Source organism: Artemia franciscana, chromosome 1 (assembly GCF_032884065.1).
Source record: "Artemia franciscana chromosome 1, ASM3288406v1, whole genome shotgun sequence".
Taxonomy (NCBI): Eukaryota; Metazoa; Arthropoda; class Branchiopoda; order Anostraca; family Artemiidae; genus Artemia; species Artemia franciscana.
This window is the reverse complement of record NC_088863.1, coordinates 57,465,591-57,481,432: the sequence shown is the minus strand read 5'-3', so window position 1 is coordinate 57,481,432 and position 15,842 is coordinate 57,465,591. Positions and strand designations below refer to the sequence as shown.

General features: G+C 35.5%; 2 protein-coding genes across 6 annotated transcripts in view; one reads left to right on the top strand and one right to left on the bottom strand.

The window, feature by feature from the left end:
- Positions 1-1,618: 1,618 nt before the first annotated feature.
- On the bottom strand, positions 1,619-8,473 carry LOC136031724 (uncharacterized). Its single transcript, XM_065711434.1, has 2 exons — positions 8,326-8,473; positions 1,619-3,198 (listed from the first exon to the last, which is right to left on the bottom strand). Exons 1-2 carry the CDS (start codon positions 8,337-8,339, stop codon positions 1,674-1,676), a joined length of 1,539 nt encoding a protein of 512 aa, XP_065567506.1. The 5' UTR covers positions 8,340-8,473; the 3' UTR covers positions 1,619-1,673.
- LOC136031767 (uncharacterized) overlaps positions 3,987-15,842 on the top strand; it is a 95,945-nt gene continuing 84,089 nt past the window's right edge. For all 5 annotated transcript variants that reach the window (XR_010618579.1, XR_010618581.1, XR_010618580.1 and 2 more), the window contains exon 1: positions 3,987-4,146. The gene's annotated coding sequence lies outside the window, so the exon portion shown is untranslated. The remainder of the gene's footprint in view (positions 4,147-15,842) is intronic.

The window sequence follows — 15,842 nt, the reverse complement described above, 5'->3', positions numbered from 1 at the left end:
TTTTGTAGATAGGAGCTTGAAACTTCTACAGTAGGGTTATCTGATACGCTGAATCTGATGGTGTGATTTTCGTTAAGGTTCTATGACTTTTAGGGGGTGTTTCCCCCTATTTTCTAAAATAACGCAAATTTTCTCAGGCTCGTAACTTTTGATGGGTAAGACTAAACTTGATGAAACTTATATATTTAAAATCAGCATTAAAGTGCAATTCTTTTGATGTAGCTATTGGTACCAAAATCCATTTTTTAGAGTTTTGGTTACTATTGAGCCGGGTCGCTCCTTACTACAGTTCGTTACCACGTTACCAATAGCCAAGTTAGTATTTTGATTGCGACATTGATGGAATTCAGTCGGAATTCGCATCAGAGCTTTCCAAAACAAATGAAATAGAGAGGTGCTCTAGATACTTCTGATTGGAGTTCTTGCTTTCTAAATAATTTAAACTAATTTTGATATCACTCAATGAAACAACACCCTTTTTTATAATTTAGAAAGCATAATTTTTTATGTTCCCTTACTACATAATATTCAGAAAAATTGTACCTAATACATTTGGCATGGAGACCCGCTATTCTTTGCTAACACCCCCCCCCCACTTAATGTACAAATATATATCCCAAATTTGTTTCCAAAGCAATTTTTATCATACTTGGGTATATTTAATTAGAATTGAGCGTCAGAGAAACATATTAGAACAATATTAGGTAGGGGTTATTTCACACAAGTACCGTTTTGTCGCTAAGAGATAGCCGTCTTATCCTGTAGGAGACTTGAAATTTGTTTGTTTGAGTTTGATTAAGATTTTTTTTTTGTGCCTATTTCTGTGTGTTTTGCTGGATTTTACCTAAAAATCTTATAGACCATTGCTGTGTACCTTGGATTTTAAATCTTGATATTTATTTTAATACAAACCTCCAAGTTCAACTTATGGCTATAAATTTTATTCTTGACAGGGCCAGACTATCTTAAGATGTGTTGAAAAGCTAGTACAGTAAAACAGTTCGTTCTTCAAATATGGTTGCCATATATGTTTCAAATATGGTTATGGGCAATATTTTTCAGACTCGGAATTTCGTGGATGTTTTTCAGTATTTTGATTCGGATTGAATATCTGAAGAGTGCCATGTCAAAACTGACCCGAATATTTGGACAAGCCAAATATTCCCATGCCAAACATCGAAAAAAAATTTACACATGTGAATTTCGCATCTGAGATATTTAGCCTGGATTTCATTTCTCCGCTGTTAGAATGACTCTAATTTAAAGTTGAATTTCAATTAGAAACTATATGTGACCTTTCATTCAGGGAAGAATCGAAACAATACCGAATCGAAGATCTGGAAACAAAGTGTGTAAAGTGAATCACAGAGATGCAACAAAAAGCTGAAACGACTACAGGGTGAAATATTTCGAATAACCTGCTTTGATATTTCTGGCTCTTATGAGATTTTTTTTTTCAAGATATTATAATAGTAAAGAATTTTGCCACTATTAAATCTGAGTCAAGTTGCTTGACTCAAGTCTAGAAAGGATGATTAATTCTGTAAGATGCCAACACCCCCCCCCCCGCCCTGCTACCCCAGTTGAGCTAATGATCCTGTTTGTAAAACAAAGCTAATATTTAGTAATCAATTTATTCACTAATTTTATTATATTTGTATAAAAAAAAACAGTTAGTTGTCTGTAATAAGGCTGGTTTCAGTTGAATCCATGACGTTTGTATTTTCTGGCTCAACATTTAATGGATATGGTCGGAGCAAGGGTTGTTTCACCTCCTTCTGTGTTAGTTCTTGTGCCAGATCGGCCTGAGACTGAGTTTCAGCCAAAGTTATAGGAACAACAATACCTTGGCCCACTGGTTTTGGTTCGATTACATTCGGGACGTGAAGTGGTTTTGTTTTTGGAAAATCTACAACTTTAGTTGCTTTGAGTTGCTCTTGGTCGTCACTGTCTTTCTCCGTGATTGATTCCTTTTCGGACTTATCATTTACAAGGATACCTTCTCCAGCAGGCTTAGGCTCTATGGAACCAGGAACTGCGAAAGGCTTGGTTTTGGGGAAGTTTTTTGTAGGTTCATTAATAAATTCATCGTTTTCACGATTTTCGACAGGCTTTAAAGGAGTAATTCCGTCACCCACAGGCTTAGGCTCAATAAAATTAGGTACTGCGAAAGGCTTTGATTTTGGGAATTTCTTAATGGTGTCGGACTGCAGCTCCTCCCGTAGAACACTGGACGTATCTCGTTTTCCTATGGGAAAAGGTCCAAGAGCAACAGCCTGTGCTGTATTCCTTCTCACAGGAAAAGGTCTGGTCTGAGTTCCGACGGGACGAGGAATTCCTGTATTAGTACCAGGAACTGGAAAGGGTCTTGTAAGTCTCTGCGGATATGCTGCCCTTGCGACTATTTCCCCTTCGTGGGCCACGTTTTCTTGCTCTGCGATGTGTGCGGTAACTAAGATGCCTTCGCCCACTGGTCTCGGATGCCCAAATCCTGTCCCAGGTACGGGGAATGGTTTTGTTTTGGGAAAAACTTTTACGGGCTCTTCTAAATTATTTTGTTTTTGATTACCATCTTCCGAGTTCATAAAGTTTATTGGTACTGGTCCTAGAAGAACAGGAGTTGCGGTTGGTTTCTTTGTTATCACATCATCAGATCCTGCATCGGGATCTTCGACTTGTGGCATGTTTTCAACTATTGATTCTACTTGTCTTGCTGATATCCGGAATGGTCGGAGTGCTGATTGAACAAAACCAGCATTTGGATCTTCAACTTGAGGTGCCTGGTTTAGTGGGAACGGTCCACTGCTAACAGGTCTGTTGGCTCCACCACCTATTGGCCTTGGCCTAAAGGGTCTGTTAAACTGTGGTACTGGCTGAACAGCAGGTTGAAGTGGGAAGGGACCTCCCGAAACTGGGATATTAGCAGCACCTCCGAACTGTGTCTGTCGCTCTATTCTTCCAGAGCTGTATACCGGGACCATAATTGGTCCTGTTTCTGTTTCCACACCAGCATAATACAAAGGGGTTTCAACAATGGATCTTTGGTTATAGTAAGGGTGACTCTTAGGGTAGTACTGTATTATTTCAGGCAATGCAGATCTAAACTGAGCTTCTTGTTGGATGAAAGGATCTTCGTTATTATTTGAGCAAGCGTATCCGAAGTTTGTCAGTGAAAACAATGCAACCAAAAGTAAGGACCTGAAACAAAAGATTTGTTTAAAGTGCATTCTTTGAACAAAGGCAGGAAACATTTTTCTTGCTTTTTTTGTTCTGGGAAGGACGAACATTATGTTTTATTATTATTATTAAAAAAACAAGTTTTTTTTAATTGCAAGTAAGAAGCGACATTAAAACTTAAAACGAACAGAAATTATTCCATACATGAAAGGGGTTCTCGCCTCCGCAACGCCCCGGTCTTTACGCTAATGGTTGACTCTTTGTTACGACTCTACTTTTTAAAACAATAAAAAAAACCTTCAGCGCAAAGAGCGAAGCGTTCAGTCTGAGGCCCATTGTGAGTTCCTACTAACTGATTTATAAAGAAGTCAAATGTCTTACTGTGTGAATAAGGGGTTCCCTTGATAAGCTAACGTTGCTTACATGCAGAAGAGGCAGTAGAATATCCAAGCAGAGACTTTGGGAGGGGGAGGGCTTCTAACTCTTCCCGAAATCTAAAACAATATTTACAAACATGTTTCTTTTATAGCTTTGAAAAAAGATTTTTACTTAACATAACCCCATTCCCGAAGTGAAATCCTGTTTTAAACCCCTAGTCAAGACCTATACTGTGACTTGAAATCGTAATATTTCTTCTTATTAAAGCATTTCCCTAAGGTTTCCCGGCCACATGGTCATTCTAAAGATCAGGAGGAAGAGGTCCCCAAAGCGTCCATAACATTTACAAACGTCCATGTCCATGAAAAACCTGTGCCTATTCTAGTTTCATCTTATGAGGATAAAATTTCCTATTCAAGTTTTGTCTTGAATGAGTCATATTGTCTTCAACGCGACACAATCGGTTCATAATTTGAAGATCATTGGGATATGAAAATTTTGACGAGAGACTGTGACAAGTGTTTCTTCTAAATAAGTGGTTAGTGAAACTTGGAATTTGGCTTAGAATTTATATCACTGTGCGAGTTCTCGGTATGTTGTATTTCTTTAGTTCTACGATTTTAATGTTTCAACATAAGACGACAACTATCATTCGATAACTGAGATTCAGCTCAATCCATTTATTAAATAGTATTTTTGAAGTTTTTTTTTCCGTTTGAACACCCCGAACTATTATTAAAAATAAGACATGAAATAAATTACACACTTTGATTCTGTATTATTATTAAATAAAAAACTAATTTTTTTAAGCTGAAAGTAAGGAGCGACATTAAAACTTAAAACGAACAGAAATTACTCCGTATATGAAATGGCTTTTCCCCTCCGCAATCCCTCGCTCTTTACGCTAAAGCTTTTAATTGTTTTAAAAAATAGAATTGTGGCAAAGAGTCAAACTTTAGCGTAAAGAGCGAGGGATTGCGGAGGGGACAACCCATTTCATATACGGAGTAATTTCTGTTCGTTTTAAGTTTTAATGTCGCTCCTTACTTTCAGCTTAAAAACTTGTTTTTTTTATTTAATTTCTGAACGTTTTTGAATTAATGCATGTTTGGTTTTGGCTCTCCTCACATAAATTATTAAAATGAAATTTGTATATTAATTCTTTTTTTGGCTAAATGGCTTTCTCTTAGTTTCGATCAGACGATTTTGAGAAATAAGGGGTGGAGAAGGAGGTCTAGTTGCCCTCCAATTTTTTGGTCACTTAAAATTGCAACTAGAACTTTTAATTTTTAACGAATGTTTTTATTAGTAAAAAATATACGTAACATAAGAATTAACTTACGTAATAAACTTTCATAATCTTATATTTTTATTATGTATGCGAGGGGGTTTGTACCCTTGTTAATACCTCGCTCTTTACACTAAATCGTTAGTTTTGTCCCAATTTTTTTAAGAATGACCCCTGAATCAGAAAGGCCGTAGAATAAATAGTTTAAATTACTAAAAATACTTTAGCATAAAGAGCGAGGTATTTATCTCCTCCTAAATACCTCGCTCTTTATGCTAAAGCATTTTTAGAACCCCTCATATGCGTAATAATCTCTGTTCGTTTTAAGTTTGAATGCTACCCCTTCCTTTCGTTTGAAAAAACGTTTTCATATTTATTTTTCATTGTTTTCTTTTAGTAATCCTAGAAAATCCTGCGCCCTTTTCATTGAATTTTTCTTCCTCCATGACAGATTCCTCCAAGGAAAGATCCTCCCACATAGCCCCCTCCCCTCAGCCCCACCCCCAAACAAAATAAAATCCCCCTGAAAACGTCTGTACACTTCCCGATAACCATTACTATATGTAAACACTGGTCAAAGTTTGTAACTTGCAGCCCCTCCCCCAGGTATTGTGGGGGAGTAAGTCATCCCCAAAGACATAGTTATTATGGTTTTCGACTATGCTGAACAAAATGGCTATCTCAAAATTTTGGTTCATTGACTTTGGGAAAAAATGAGCGTGGGAGGGGGCCTAGATGCCCTCCAATTTTTTTGGTCACTTAAAAAGGGCACTAGAACTTTTCATTTCCGTTAGAATGAGCCCTCTTGCGACATTCTAGGACCACTTGGTCGATACGATGACCCCTGGGAAAAAGAAAAAAAAAACAAAAAAAAAAACAAACAAATAAACACGCACCCTTGATTTTGTCTTCTGGCAAAAAATACAAAATTCCACGTTTTTGTAGATAGGAGCTTGAAACTTCTGTAGTAGGGTTCTCTAATACGCTGAATCTGATGATGTCATTTTCGTTAAGATTCTACGGGGATGTTTCCCCCTATTTTCTTAAATAAGGCAAATTTTCTCAGGCTCGTAACTTTTGATAGGTAAGACTAAACTTGATTAAACTTATATATTTAAAATCAGCATTAAAATGCGATTCTTTTGATGTAGCTATTGATATCAAAATTCAATTTTTTAGAATTTTGGTTACTATTGAGCCGGGTCGCTCCTTACTACAGTTCGTTACCACGACCTGTTTGAAAACTTTAGATGTTACGTTGAAAGTGCTCCGGAAAATGCGGAAAAGGAGTAAAATTTTGCGACTTTTCAAGTAGTTTTCCATTTTCTTCTGAGAAAAAAGTTTAAATAATGTCAGTGAATGGATAGATCTAAAACTAATGAATCTAGTCACGTGAACATTGTAAACTTTGGATGTTCTGTTTTAAAAGGTAGATTTGAGAGAAAGAGTCAAATTTAGTGCAAAGAGCGGGGCGTTGAGGAGGGAACAGTCCCTTTCATATACGGAGTAATTTCTGTTCGTTTTAAGTTTTAATGTTGCTCCTTACTTTCAGTTAAAAAAAAACTTTTTTTTTATTTAATTGCTATAAAAACTGGAGTGTATCTAAAATTTTCTCTATTCTAATTAATCATAAACCGTATCCAATGATGTCAATAGATGTTGATTGTGAGAAATAGACTTTTGCAGTATTTATTGGGTATGAGAAGCAATTTAAGTTCTAGTTTTCGTAATTCATTTACACGAATAATAAGCGAAATATCGATACATAAAAATCACCTTAAGAAGTTGAATAAAATACAACCTAAGCAAATATCTTCCAGTACGGCTAATTTTCGTTTTCAGCGAAATATAAAACATGCACTGAAACAAAGAAATCAATAAGAACCTCTTTTCACGAATTTCTTTTCAAGCTGAGTTAAAAAATAATAAGAATTCACATCTTTTTAAAAGTTACATTTATTTCTGAGATGGAAGGTCTTTTTCATTATTTCCAAATAACACGGTAAGGTAATAGCTGGTATGAGGACATAAACCTTTTGTTAAGTCATTACCATCTTTAGAATTAGTCACTACCATTTTTTGTTGAGTCATTAGCTTTAGAATTAGGTCTGTAGTCTAAGAAAACTTTCAAGCTCATAAAAAGCTAAGGACTTTTATTTTTTTAGTATTTATTATTATTTTTTTACTTCTTCTTTTTTTATGTTTGGTTTTACGGTGTGCGTTTATTTTTGTGTTTGTGCTGTTGCACTGGTGATTTCTTTTTTTTATTATATTTGAATACCTCTAAAGATATGTCTCTGTTTCGCTTTGCCACAATTCAAAATCACTTTCATGTGGCACAGTAGCTTCCAACTGTAATTGGGAAAATCGGGTTTAGTCGGGATTGTGCTTTGATTTTGGATGACCCGTATATCAGTGGGGACTTGGTTGTAACAACTTTCACTTATTTGATTTTCAAGGCAAAATGTCAAATAGGCGTACAGAATTCAATGTAAAATAAACTATTGATTTTTCACCTAAGTTTTTTGACTTTTGAGATATCTAAAATTGAGTGGTCTAATTTTCATATATCTCAAATCCCAAAACCAATGGAGAAAAAAAAAAGATGCAATGGCGATATTTGTCATCTAGTGAATTTTTTTGAGTCTTCGTTATTTTTGCTTAAGTTTTTGACTTTATACGTCTTAAACTAGAGCACTTTTTGAAAATATACCACAGAAAGTTTAAGTGCCCAGCGGAGCCAGTATACATTATAGGAACTGGGAAAGTCAGCATCTAACAATTTACTCAATTTAATGGGAAAACAACTTTTGGCTTTTTTAAGGTATGAATCCAAAAAGTATCAAGGACATCAAAATGAAACCTTTTTTCTATAGGTCTATCCATACCGGAATACCAAGATTTTCAAATATTTTTCTGTTCGTTGTCTAAAAGTTATGAAGGTTAGGAAGTTAGGAAAAGCAATACCATATTTTCGTCAGTACTACCACGTTGAACCTTCAAAATTCTGATAATGCTCTTCATCCATGAAAATTCAACGTTAACGCTGTGCTTATTCTCAAAGATAACTACACCTTCAAAGGGCAGCTATATCCTCATTGTCTGTTTGGTAAAATTTAGTTAGCTTATTTTTTGCTGACTTTTCACCAACGCTTTTTTTTATCTGAAAACTTTCGATAACTGCAACGGAATTCCTTTTCATTAAAAATCGAATACTCATTTTTTCACTTGTTCATTTCACTTAAGATAAATATGGTTCTGTAAATTCCCACCAAACCAATCCAAACAATCAAGGTTAATCTATACTGTCCTCGATACTTTAATTTTAAAGAATATATTTTAGAATTTATAAAATGAAGAATCAATCAGGTTCTGAAAAATCGACAAATGTAAAACGTAATGTTTAGTCGATTGCGCCTCTGAACAACTTATGTGTAAAAATAATAAACGTTTGTATGCATGCAAACATAAACGATATTTACAGATATCTCAACATTTTTCCAGTTTGATTTTCTCACTTCAGCGTTCAATAGACAACTGGTGTTTTAAGGTTTTGCTTCCTTTATAAAGGGCCACAGGAATGACAGCTGAAAAAAAAAAACCATGTTTGGACTGTAAATAAGGAAATGTCTTAAGTTTTCATCAATTTTTCAGAGGACCGCCCGAAACTTATTTGCCCGTCCATTGCACTTCAATGACATTGCAGAACTGAGTAATAAAATATGCTTTAAAAGCTTGTTTCTGTGAATTGCGTCAGAAGAGACCATTAGGTTTTTAGGACGAACATTGTTTTACCAAGAAAAAACTATTTCCAATTATAAATGTCCTTTCTTCAATTATGTCAGTTGGTATAAAACAGAGTTCATTCACTGTATAATAGCTATTATTTGCAATTTTATAGATTCAACTAAATGGCAATTGCTAATGGATGAAAACTACACACAAAAGAGATGATAAGAGAATTTTAGGTCAGAGACCTTAAAGCTAACGGTGACTTTGCGAATAAGAAAAAGAAAAGAAACTTCAGTCTCTAACGAGAAGTACTACTAGATAATTTATCACTCATTTTTGCAGGTTGGATTATTTGATGCGAGTCATGACAGCAAAATTTTAACTCAAGAGCTTGAAATCATTTGAGATCTCAAGTGGTTTCTTCATCAAATTAAATTCTTTAGTTTAGTAGGAACCAAATCGGTTGAGTTACTGGCATATGTTCTACACATTCAAACTTTTAAAAACCCTTTAATGATAATTATTCGAAGGATTTTAGTTTTCGAAAAAACGATGTGTCTACAATATTTGTGATAAAAAATGTTTATTTTTTAGTTATTTCCCGAAGTAAAAGCAATGTTTTGTTAATTAATTTGAAAAAAAGGAGTGACGCTCTTACAGGAAAACTATACGCAAGAAAAGGCATATCTTAAATTAAACTGACTAACCAAAATATGCGATTTAAAAATAACTAAAAGTGATTTTGGGACTGAAATCAACCAAAAAATTTAGAAACTAGTCTCTATTTTTAACTAGATTTTTTTCATAATTCCCTACCGAAGAAAGGGTTTAGCAGCTCAAACAGTTTTCATTAATAAAAAAAGGTTCTATCAGCAAAATTTTTTATTGCAGAATCTTTAATCATTTTTCTAAAGGTAGAAGGTACGCTGCCCCCCCCCCCAACCCATTATTCAGGAAGCGATGGAGGAGCTAAAAAATTGTAAATGGTACCTACTTTAGAACATCGTCCGTTTAAAAATATAGTAGATTCGAACAAGGAAAAGGAAGTCTATTTGAAAACGTCAATGAAAATTAATTAGTTTTCACACTTTTACCTAGACCCTAAGATGCTCACAAGTTTATATAGATTTCTCTTTTACGTTGAAAACAAAGCTGACTTCTATTTGCATGTAGATTCCAACCCAACTTTTGATTAATATTTTCATTATTCAGTTGATACTTAACCTACTCTCGGTATGTAAAGCTTGCTTTTCTTGAATTTCTGAGGTAATTTTCCACAGGATCAAAACGACCAAGACCTTTCAGAAAGGCAGCTCTCCTCCCTAATTCTTAAATGCGGGCTACTATTTGAGACATTAAAATCAATTCATTCGTCATTGCCCACTCAATAGAGCAAATGCACCTCAAAGAACGCTTTTATTATCTCTGCCCCCTTAAAAACCAAAAGAAGAACAACATTAACAAGAAAATAATTTTCTTGGTTTAACACTCGCTTTCCAAAAGACTGATGTGCTAAACTAGACTATTAATCCTGCATAGATCACTATAGTTTGGTAACTGAAGCTGAAAAAGTTCAAATATAATTGACAGATATTTATGTTCGGAGTTAACCAAAGCAATGTGCGACATTCTGACATTAACAGAAGGAATTTTTTAGTTATGATCATTATTTTTTTTCTAGGTCTTGTCGTTTTTGTATGTGCAAATATTTCTTTTAATAGTATATCGTCTCAGTTTTGTTTTACAGTTTCCATGCTGTTTTGGGATTTTAAATTTAATACTTGATCTTATTCTGGATTTTCTCCATTGCACTGATAGTCTTATTCTCAAGACACAGATTAACTGTCTATATTTTGTGTTTTTTTTTAAATTTCACAAGCTTGAAGTCCATGTTTTTACTTCAGTTTATTCTTAAATTTAGCATTTTAAACACTAAAACGCCCAGTTAGAGAAGAAAAAAGCCTAAAGCAAGCAACACATGAAGAAGAATGCATCTTCTGTGATCAAAACACTAACAAACTAGTTTCAGCAATCACAGTTTAAAGTTGCCATCTAGAATACAGTATTCTTTGAACATAAAGTAAAAATTAAACACTAAGTGATTTCACAATTATTTTCAATCAATGCAGCAAGGCTTGCCAAAAATAGCTTACCTAATAAAAAAAAGAAAGATATTCATAGTTTTTTTTTCGATACTGGCGTGAGAAAAAAACAAACATCGAAATCTATTCTTTAAATCAGATGGGACAACCTCTGTTTTTTTTGCCAGTATTATAAATACAAAGATTATTAATGAGTACTCACAGGCTAGGGCGTCTACCTGGCCTGCATATTTATATACAAAGTTAAACTATCGTGACCTTGTTAGTTTCCTAGCAACAAATGAAAGAAAAGATTACTAAAATATATGACTAACACTTGTGATTGTTTTCACCTTGGCTGAATGCTAAACCAGAAGATTTTTTGGGGTCATGAAAGATGCTTCTATGATTTGAATAGCCGGTCCTGGTCCAAAGCCCATTGACCTTGCCCAAGACTTTCCATCTTTTTTCGAAAAAATAAAGCCCTTTGTACATAACCATAGGACGATAGCTGTGTCACAGCAACAGGTTTTCAGCATGATGGAAATTAAAGTAAACATCTAATTAATGTTTTAAAATAAAGCCAAACAAGAATTTCAACTGAATTCCACCTGCGCATTTTATCGTGCTTATCTTCCTTTATTAAAGTGACAATATTTTGTTTCAATTAGGCACTCTTCCAAAATCATAATAATAAATCTTTTGGGTATTGCCAGTGTCATTCCTTTTCAATATACCAGATGGTCAGAGTTACATTGGAAAAAGTTTATAATTCCACAGGCTATCACATCAAAAAATCACAAGAGAACCACGATAGCTCAAAATCCATTTCCTATTCTGATCCTTTACTTAATCCACTACAAGCAAAGAATAAGTTATTACTATAATCATTCTCATGTAATCCATTTCCATGGCAAAGTAACAGGAATAAAAGTGTTGTTAAACTAGAATTTAATCTTAGGAGCACAACAAAAAGAAACGCATTAGTTGGTGCATGATTATTATGCCTCCTTCCTTACATTGCCTTTTTATGGCACTTGGTATTAACCAAGTGACATATAACGATCGTAAATTATGTCGGTCTGTCTGTCGGTCTGTCGATCTGTCCCGGTTTTGCTACCTTAGGGACTTCCAGGTAAGCTAGGACGATGAAATTTGGCAGGCGCATCAGGGACCGGACCAGATTGAATTAGAAATAGTCGTTTTCCCGATTTGACCATCTGTGGGGAGGGAGTGGGAGTGGTGGTGTTTAATTCGGAAAAAATAGAAAAATGAAGTATTTTTAACTTACGAACGGGTGGTGGGATCTTAGTGAAAATTGATGTTTGGAAGGATATCGTGTCTCAGAGCTCTTGTTTTAAATCCCGGCCAGATCTGGTGACGTTGGGGGGAGTCGGAGGGGGGGAGGCGAACCTAAAATCTTGGAAAACGCTTAGAGTGGAGGGACCGTTCTGAAAAATTAGAAAAAATGAGGTATTTTTAACTTACAAAGGAGTGATCGGATCTTATTGAAATTTAATGTTTGGAAGGATATCCTGTCTCAGAGCTCTTCTTTTAAATCCCGAACGGATCTGGTGAAAAGGAATTGGGGAGGGGGCCTAAAATCTTGGAAAACGGATCTGCTCTCTTTGGGGGAGTTGATGGGGGAGGGTTAATTCTAAAAAATTAGAATAATTGGGGTATTTTTAACTTACGAAAGAGTGATTGTATCTTAATAAAATTTCATATTTGGAAGGACCTCGAAACTCAGATCTCTTATTTTAAATCCCACCGGATCCAGTGTTATTAGGGGGGGGGGACCGGAAATCTTGGAAAACGCTTAAAGCGGAGAGATCAGGATGAAACTTGGTAGAAAGAATAAGCACAAGTCCAAGATAGGTGACTAACATAGCCGGACTGGACCCGCTCTCTTTGCTGGAGTTTGGGAGGGGGAGTGATTCCGAAAAATTTGAAAAATGAGGTATTTGTAACTTACGAACGGGTGTTCAGATCTTAATGAAATTTGATATCTAGAAGGATCTTGGGCTTTAGAACTCTCATTTTAAATCCTGACCAGATCAGGTGGCATTGAAGAGAGTTGGAGGGGGGAAACGTGAAAACCGAGGTATCTTACGAATAGGTCATCGGATCTTAATGAAACTTGATATATAGAAGAATCTTATGTCTAGGATGCTCCATTTTCAATTCAAATCAGATCCAGGGGCATAGAGGGTTGGAGAGGGGAGACAGAAATATTGGAAAACGCTTAGAGTGGAGAGATCGGGATGAAACTTGATGGGAAGAATAAGCACAAGTTATAGATACGAGATTGACATAATTGGTACGAATCCGTTCGCTTTGGGGGAGCTGGGGGTCGTTCGTTTGGAAAAATTAGAAAAATTGAGGTATTTTTAACTTAAGGGGTGACCGGATCTTAATGAAATTTGATAATTAGAAGGAACTCATGTCTCAGAGCTCTTATTTCAAATCCCGACCAGATCTGTTGATATTGGGGGGAGTTGGAGGGGGAACGGGAAATCTTGGAAAACGCTTATAAATGTCGTAGATACAAAATTGACGTAACTGGACTGGATCCGCTCTCTTTGGGGGAGTTAGGTGGTAGGGTTCAGTGCTTTGGCGAGTTTAGTGCTTCTGGACGCGCTAGAACGATGAAAATTGGTAGGCGTGTCAGGGAGCTGCAGGAATTGACTTTATAAAGTTGTTTTCCCCAAGTTGTTTTCGATCATCTGGGGGGCCGAAGGGAGAGGAAAAATTAGAAAAATTGAGGTATTTTTGACTTAAGAGTGGGCGATCGGATCTTATGAATTTTGATATTTAGAAGGACCTCATGGACTCAGAGCTCTTATTTTAAATCCCGACCGGCATTAAGCCTCTGATTTTAATTTTAAAGCAGTCTGTTGATTCTTAGAGTTTTGCTAGAGCTCATACCGTATGAGCTCTTGGCTCTTGGGTTTTTTTGACCTCGTCACAAGTGCCATATGAGCTCTTAGCTCTTGTTTTTAAATTAAATAAAAAAAAACTAGTTTTTTAAACTGAAAGTAAGGAGCGATATTAAAACTTAAAACGGACAGAAATTACTCCGTATATGAAATGGGTTGTCCCCTCCGCAATCCCTTGCTCTTTACGCCAAAGTTTTAATTGTTTTAAAAGTAGAATTGTGACAAAGAATCAAACTTTAGCGTAAAGAGCAAGGGATTGCGGAGGGGACAACCCATTTCATATACGGAGTAATTTCTGTCCGTTTTAAGTTTTAATATCGCTCCTTACTTTCAGTTTTAAAAAACTAGTTATTTTTATTTAATTTCTGAACGTTTTTGAATTAATGCATTTTTGATTTTGGCTCTCCGCACATTAATTAGTAAAATGAAATTTGCATATTAATTTTTTTGGCTAAACGGCTTTCTCTTAGTTTTGATCAGAGGATTTTGAGAAATAAGGGGTGGGGAAGGAGGTCTAGTTGCCCTCAAATTTTTCGGTTACTTAAAAAGGCAACTAGAACTTTTAATTTTTAACGAAAGTTTTTATTAGTAAAAAATATACGTAACTTAAGAATTAACTTGCGTAACAAACTTTTATGCTCTTATATTTTTTATTATGTATATGAGGGGGTTTGTCCCCTCGTTTTTATTAGTAAAAAATATACGTAACTTAAGAATTAACTTACGTAACAAACTTTCATAATCTTATATTTTTATTATGTATACGAGGGGGTTTGTACCCTCGTTAATACCTCGCCTTTTACACTAAATCTTAAGTTTTGTCCCAATTCTTTAAGAATGACCCCTGAATCAGAAAGGCCGTGGAATAAGTAGTTGAAATTACTAAAAACACTTAGCATAAAGAGCAAGGTATTTATCTCCTCCTAAATACCTCGCTCTTTATGCTAAAGTATTTTTAGAACCCCTCATATGCGTAATAATCTCTGTTAGTTTTAAGTTTTAATGCTACTCTTTACTTTCAGTTGAAAAACTTTTTCGTGTTTATATTTTCATTGTTTTTTTATAGTAATGCTAGAAAATCCCGCGCTCTTTTCATTGAATTTCTCTTCCCCCATGACATGTTCCTCCAAGAGAAGATCCTCCCACATAGCCTCCTCCCCTCAACCCCACCCCAAACCAAAAAAATCCCCCTGAAAACGTCTGTACACTTCCCAATAACCATTACTGTATGTAAACACTGGACAAAGTTTGTAACTTGCAGCCCCTCCCCCACGGACTGTGGGGGAGTGAGTCATTCCAAAGACATAGTTAATATGGTTTTCGACTATGCGGAACAAAATGGCTATCTCAAAATTTGGATCCGTTGACTTTGGGAAAAAATGAGCGTGGGAGGGGGCCTAGGTGCCCTCCAATTTTTTTGGTCACTTAAAAAGGGCACTAGAACTTTTCATTTCCGTTAGAATGAGCCCTCTTGCGAGATTCTAGGACCACTTGGTCGATACGATGACCCCTGGGAAAAAAACAAAAAAAAAAACAGCAAAAAAACAAATAAACACGCACCCGTGATCTGTCTTCTGGCAAAAAATACGAAATTCCACATTTTTGTAGATAGGAGCTTGAAATTTATGCTATAGGGTTCTCTTATACGCTGAACACGATGGTGTGATTTTCGTTAAGTTTCTATGACTTTTAGGGGGTGTTTCCCCCTATTTTCCAAAATAAGGCAAATTTTCTCAGGCTCTTAACTTTTGATGACAAAGATTAAATTTGATGAAACTTGTATATCTAGAATCAGCATAAAAATTCGATTCTTTAGATGTATCTTTTAGCATCAAAATTCCGTTTTTTAGAGTTTCGTTTACTATTGAGCCGGGTCGCTCCTTACTACAGTTCGTTACCACGAACTGTTTGATAGAAAATATTTATTTATTTTTCTCAGATAGAATCGCATAGGCAAGAAAAATGAGCTCTTTAGTAAAGGCTAAGAAACTTCATTCGTACCTCTTGCAGAGGCGCCATTTGGGCCAAATCTTGGGGTGGGCATGGGGCATTTGACAGAAATCGAGACTTTTATTATGAATCTAACCTACTTTCAAAGTTTACAATGATTAATAGCAAATAGCGTAATTACCTCAAGAGTCGTCAGGTAAATACGCTCTTTTGGCTAATAGGCGTGCAGTTAGTTCAAATCATTTGAACAGAATGGATTATGTTGGGCATAATGGATAATTATGGCCAGAAAAAGGC